This window comes from Triticum aestivum, chromosome 1B (assembly GCF_018294505.1).
Source record: "Triticum aestivum cultivar Chinese Spring chromosome 1B, IWGSC CS RefSeq v2.1, whole genome shotgun sequence".
Classification (NCBI taxonomy): domain Eukaryota; kingdom Viridiplantae; phylum Streptophyta; class Magnoliopsida; order Poales; family Poaceae; genus Triticum; species Triticum aestivum.
This window is the reverse complement of record NC_057795.1, coordinates 620,338,208-620,344,767: the sequence shown is the minus strand read 5'-3', so window position 1 is coordinate 620,344,767 and position 6,560 is coordinate 620,338,208. Positions and strand designations below refer to the sequence as shown.

At 47.5% G+C, this 6,560-nt stretch overlaps 1 protein-coding gene across 1 annotated transcript; it reads left to right on the top strand.

The window, feature by feature from the left end:
* The first annotated feature begins 1,161 nt into the window (after nt 1-1,161).
* On the top strand, nt 1,162-6,560 carry LOC123142915 (vesicle transport v-SNARE 11-like). Its single transcript, XM_044561628.1, has 5 exons — nt 1,162-1,428; nt 1,529-1,587; nt 3,970-4,158; nt 5,254-5,424; nt 6,265-6,560. The coding sequence occupies exons 1-5, from the start codon at nt 1,335-1,337 to the stop codon at nt 6,343-6,345; spliced, it is 594 nt and encodes a 197-aa protein (XP_044417563.1). The 5' UTR covers nt 1,162-1,334; the 3' UTR covers nt 6,346-6,560.

The following is a 6,560-nucleotide window of genomic DNA, read 5'->3' as shown; positions in this document are numbered from 1 at the left end:
GCCGCAGGGTCGACGGAGATGTGGCGGCGGCCACACTCGGTTGTGCTCGGTAGAGAGAAGGGGGGAGTGGCGGAGATGGAGAGGGGAGTGGGTGAGTGTGGGAGAAAATATCTAGGGGGCTCGGTGGAGGCCTTATCCACCCAGCAGCGCTGCCGGCGAGCTGGCTCGGCCGTGACGGTGGGCGCGCCTCGGTCGGTTGAACAGAGAACGGGGGGAGAAGGAGGAGGCCGTGGTGGAGTTGGGCTGGGCCGACTGGTGTGGGCCGACGGCCAGCTGGGCCGTTTGGCCCAGTGGGGCAGGGGCTTTCTCTTTCTTCTTCTTCTCCTTTGCTTTTCCTTTTCCTTTTTTTTGTTCTTCTTTTCCGCTTGCAAAATGTTGGGCACCTAAATGATTTTTATAAAATATGTGAACTAGCTCATAAATTGCAGTGCAATATATCCTAGCACCAAAAACTAGTTTTGGCAAAATACTATTTCATATTAAATTTAGATTAATTAAAAGGTTATTAAATATTGTTGTTAGCCGCTGTTTCAGGTTGTTAGAGTCACTTAACTAATCCATATAATGTTGGTTACAATTTTATAACTGACTCTGAATTATTTGCCATTTAATGCACATTTTAGTTTCTAATTTGAACAACTTTTATTTTCCACTTTGAATTTAATTGAAGTTTGAATTAGGAGTTTGAGATGCAAATGATTGTTAGGCACTGTTAAACCTGCTGACATGGCATTAACTAAGGGTGATCACTGTAGTGTGATACTGGGAATGTTACATGTACCCACATCATTGAGCGTTATTTTCCTCAAGAACAGGACTTCCGACTCTGTTACTCAAAGGTAAGAGGTCTGTTTACGATGACATTTTATAAATATCCCTACCTCCATGATGTTGTAAGCTTTTTTTAGGGGACCATGATGTTGTAAGCTAGGAGTTTGCCTAGGATGATCTTATATTAAAACTAAGAGATCCATCACCATAACAATTTAGGAAAAATTAGCGACAATGAGAGGCACATGAGCTGAAAGAAACAACTGAGAATGAATGCAACAATTTCTTTTTGAGAAATTCCTTTTTTTAAGTGGCTTTTGAGAAATTCCTTAGCCCAACAAATTAACCCCAGGTTACGTACGTTTAAGAGTGGTCTGGGCCGGGCTGGCCCAGATAGCCACGTCGGCCACTCGTCCGCGTCCCGTCCCCGGCGCACCGGTTCGACACGGCACCCCACCGCCGTCCCCTCCCCCTCGCCGATCCACCGCCTCAGCTCCAACCCGTTCCTCCATCGATCCGATTCGACTGCCCGCCACCGCTGATTCACCGGGAAACGACCGACCATGAGCGAGGTCTTCGAGGGCTACGAGCGGCAGTACTGCGAGATCTCCGCCGCCCTCTCCCGCAAGTGCGCCGCCGCCTCCGCCCTCGATGGCGGTACGCACGCACGCACGCCTCTCTCTCGCTCGGAACCCCAGGTTTCCGGTTGCTCCCACGCCTTGGTCTGATGTTCCTCCTCTCTCGTTCCCTTCACCAGAGAAGAAGAAGCAGAAGCTGTCCGAGATCCAGGCGGACGTGCAGGAGTCTGAATCGCTGGTAAAAGCCGACTGAACTAAATTTTCTATGAGCAGATTTTTTACCACACTGGTCTGCCGTCATTAATTTTAAGCTGTGGTGTGGAAACTTTCCTCTTAGTTCATGTAGAGATTGTGCATCTTTTTTTTAGAACGAAGGCGCAAGAAGAGCCCGGTTTTGAATTAACAAAGCCATCAACCGGCCAGGATTACAAACTCGGAACGAGCACAAGAAAGAAAAGAAAATGGCAAGATACAAAGGCGCTGGAAAGCAGCTCACAAGCCTCCTACACACCAAGCTAAAAGATCAACAGGAGAAGCACCGCTCGGCGATGAAGAAGTCCTCAATGTGATCAGAACGCCGTGGAAGAAGTAGAATGCCCGCTGGATCAACATGTCCAACGACGAAGCAGGGCACGCTATCGCCTAATCGCCAGCAGCCCCGACCCAACACATCCGCCCAGCTCCAATGTCAAAGAAGGCCCCTGCCTCCTCGCCTGGCTCGAAAGGCGCCGCACCGTTGACAAGAGAGCAGTTCACCCTAGAACCTGGAAGGTAGTCGCCGGCAGGTAGGGATGGCACCCGCGGGGTATGGGTACGGGTGGAGCTACCCCATACCCTTACCCATCCACCCTGAACTTACCCATCACCCATACCCATACCCGTCAAGGGTACAATTTTTTCCCATACCCATCACCAGACAGGGTATATGGGTACCCGCGGGTAAAAATACCCGCATTTACAACACATCAATTGAGTAGAAAATATTTGTAAAAAGCAATATACAATCATAAATTATTAATAGCAACAAAGTTTAAACAACAATGTACAATAACATATTGTAACAATAACACATTCTCATAAACAAAAATACTTGCCTATAAAGTGACACATAAAAATGTTAAAAAACAACACATAATCATACATAACAACACATAGATATACACTTTAAGTTCACAAAATCAAGATAAATCATAGAGATAATTTGACTACACATTAGAGTTTTTATCTAGCGTGATTAGGAGGGAGAAATTAATACATTAGGATATTAACGGAAACCCATTTGTTAACATTTTAGATGGGTACATGGGTACGCGGGCATGGGTTATACGATCCCATACCCGTACCCTTTCTACCCGACGGGTATGATATTTTCCCATTTAAGTACCCATGGGTAAATTTTTATCCCATACCTTTACCCTAATAGGGTTTTTACCTGCACGGTACGCGGGTAATGGGCACCCATTGCCATCCCTACCGGCAGGCTGCATCTGGCAAGAAACCAAGCTTGCCCAACAAGTCACGAACAGATCACCAGGAGCAGGGCACCGCCAAAGCCCACGGATTGGTCACGAAAAAGGAAGAGCTGCCGGAACGGCCGGAACGGACGAAGACGAGCAGCAGCTAGACCTCACAAGAAGGCAGTGAGAACCGAAGTGCGAGTACCGGAAAGCTCTCAAGGTGGGCTGAGAAGGGCCGCCGTAGGAGGGGAACCCGATCCCCTCTCGCCCAGGAGGCCAAGGCACCCCGCAGCAGACCAGATAGCTCCCGATAGGCACTTAGGAAGACGCCGTCGTCGTGGGAGGTCAGCAACCGCCGCCGCTGCACACGAAACATATCTCCAAGAAACCCCACGCCCACCTAGCTCCCAAAAGCGGCGCCTTCAGGAAGGGCGCAACGCCAAGGGCGCCGCCGCCGCCCATCAAAGATGAGGATTTCTCCCGGGAGGCAAGGAGGGGGAGGGGGCAGAGGAACATACCCTGGCGGCGCCTCCAAGGAGGGGAACGGCGCCCTCGGGCGTCGCCGCCGTCGAGACCAGCAAGGCCGGCCTGGGATTTCTCCCGGTCTTCACATCCCCGCCAACCACTCCCCAACGACACGAGAACCTGCGCCCCACGACGAAGCAGACCAGATCTGGCCGTGGCAAGGCTCATCTAGAGACAGGAGATGCAGGGGCGGCCAGATCTGGCGCCGCTAACAGCCATGGATGCCGGCACGCCCTGGCTCGCGACCTCCGGTTTGCCCGCCGTCCACACGGCCGAGGTCGCCGGTCCACGCCCGTGCCACCGCCTGCCGAAGGCCGGTGACACCACTCCGACCAGGGCCGCCGCCCCGGAGCACGCAGCCCCCTGCAGCAGCAGAGCAGCGAAGGCCTCGCCGCCACCTTCCTTGGCGCCGCCCCGGGCTTGCCCGACGGCAGCCTCAGGCGGCGGCGAGGGGGGGGGGGGAAGGGGGGGGGGGCGGCGGGGGGGGGGGGGGGGGCTAGGGTTTGGAGCCCCCAAGTCGCCCTGGAGGGGGCGACGCGAGGGGAAGGGAGCTTTTTCCGAGATTGTGCATCTTAATTCTTGTGATAGCTCAGTCGTCTGATTATGCGTCCTGTCTCTGTTTGGCTGCCTGCCCGCAGATCAGGAGGATGGATTTGGAGGCGCGGAGCCTGCCGCCAACCGTCAAGGCCGGGCTGCTGTCTAAACTGAGGCAGTACAAGTCTGATCTCAACAACATCAAGAGCGAGATCAAGAAGGCCTCGGCGCCTAATGCCCAACAGGCCACCCGGGAGGAGCTCCTCGACTCCGGCATGCCGGATACACTCGGGGTGAGCTCCCTATCCCTAACGTTTCCGCCTTACGCCAAATATTATGTTTATTGCGCTCTCGCACACTATCTGATATTCTAGTAGAAGTACTCACTTGTGACAACAATGGTGTACTTCTAACAGATTCTGCTTCTGTGGTATGTATGTATGTTCCATCAGAAAATAATTTATCAGTGTGTGACCCTATAAGACTTTGAATTGTGATATTGATGGGTTACAGTGTAACGCACACCTTTGAAACATGATATGTAGAACAGTGTGCAGGATTGTGGTGTCTAAAGAAGTGTACCATATCATTTATTTGGTTTTAAATGGTTTGCATGGATATCCGTGAAGTGAGCACTGCTACTATTTCTTGAACTTCAGTTAGGTCTGTAATTTGAAATTTTCACTGTTGTCAAGTCTAGTGCTTTGGTTATGGTTAGAAACTTAGAATTATATACATGCCTTTCGTATAATCAGTTTATAGCTATGATAATACAGAGCCGGGCTGTGCTTGAAATCAGAAGCACATTTGGACTCTTTTGTCAATAAGCGATTGCAGTTGTACTTTTTCGAACCTCATATTCCCAGTTCAACAGTCTTGGATGTATTATGCGTTACCATGCAAAGTATGGGCAAAATAACAGAGGCACATTCATTTCATACTATTTATCACTTTAATTATTAATTGATACCGTTGCTCTTGAATATATATACTCCCTCCGTCCAGAAATACTTGTCGGAGAAATGCATAAAAATGGATGTATCTAGAACTAAAATACGTCTAGATACATCCATTCCTCCGACAAGTATTTCCGGACGGAGGGAGTATTATTTTCGTTGCAGGAAAGCTTCATGGCATAAATTTTCAAGTAAACCTATATATGATCTTCCATCCATTCATTAGCTCGGAATTTAGTTCGTTCGTATGTAAGTGGACATATTAAGATGAAATCTAGATTATTGTGCCAATTTATTACTGGATGCCTCTACAACTGTCTTGTTATTTCTGTGTTATATTGCCTTTCCTTTTATCTGTCATGTTTGCAATTTTTCTATCATGGCACAATTTCCTTTCTGATGTACTTCTGCAATTATTATATCATGGGTCAGGCTTCATCTGATCAGAGAGGAAGATTGATGATGACATCAGAAAGGTTAAACCAGTCTTCCGACAGAATTAGAGAAAGCCAAATAACAGCACTTGATACAGAAGAAATCGGCGTGTCGATTCTTCAGAACCTTCATAATCAACGAGTGACACTGATGCATGCTCACAAAACAGTATGTACTTTGATCTTTCAAGTTTACTTTTATTTGGGACTTTGAGCCATCGTTATAGCTAATTTGTTCTTTTTACCTTCTCTCGTCCAATTATTTATAGATTGATCTTTTCTGGCCTTACATATTGATCAGCAGCAACAACCTTAGCTAGCAAACTACATAGACAAGAAATGCCATCAGTTAGTTTCTGTTTTGATGTTGATGCATTTACACCATATATGCTTATTGGAAACTGGTCAGTCCTTTATGAAGTACTCATCAGTTAGTTCCACTAGGCATGACAGCTGTAAGAATATAGTTATCCAAACTTTTGTACAGGAGTTAGACCATGGTTTGGTGCTAGATGAGTCACTTCTGGATACCGCACACGCATCCTGCTTCTTTGAACATGAGTTGCAAAATAACTTTAATAATGCCAAATCATCAAAATAAGATCCATTTCTCCCACTGGTAGTATGCAGTTTTCAGTATCAAGAAAGAGATTTTTCCCCATTTGATCACTTTGCTATTCCGGTCAAGAAACATATCGTGCATGTCGACCGTTTACAAAATGAAACAAATATTTGACCTTTTGATTTCTGAGGCGAATTCCCCAAAGCTAGTGGAACTTTAGCTTTTCCGCATTAGATATATCAACTCCGTGGCCCTCCCGGCCTGCTGTTTAGCTTTTCTCTGGCATCACTTTCGGGTAAGTTGCCTGGATTTGTCAAGTAGAAGAAAAGCAGCTAGTACATGATTAACCAGCTGAGGGTGATTCTCATCATTCAGCTATAGATTACATCTTCCGTTACCTGCCGCGTGGTGCGTACTAATGAATTTTCCTGCTGCTCTTGCTCGCAGTTGCATGGTGTGGACGACTCCATCGGCAAAAGCAACAAGATCCTGGCGTCCATGTCCAAGTGGAACAAGTGGTTTGTCTAGGTTCAATTCGTGTTATAGAAGGCTAGGAAGTAGGAATGTATTGGATGACGATTTAAACGATGTTAGCAACCACGAGAGGCAGCCGAGACAAATGATAATAATACTAAGCCTCCTTTGGTTCATAGGAATAGGAAAATCATAGAAAGTGAGATGATGTGTATATATATTCCCATAGGAAAAGAGATGTCATTTGATGCATATGATTGAAAATTTTC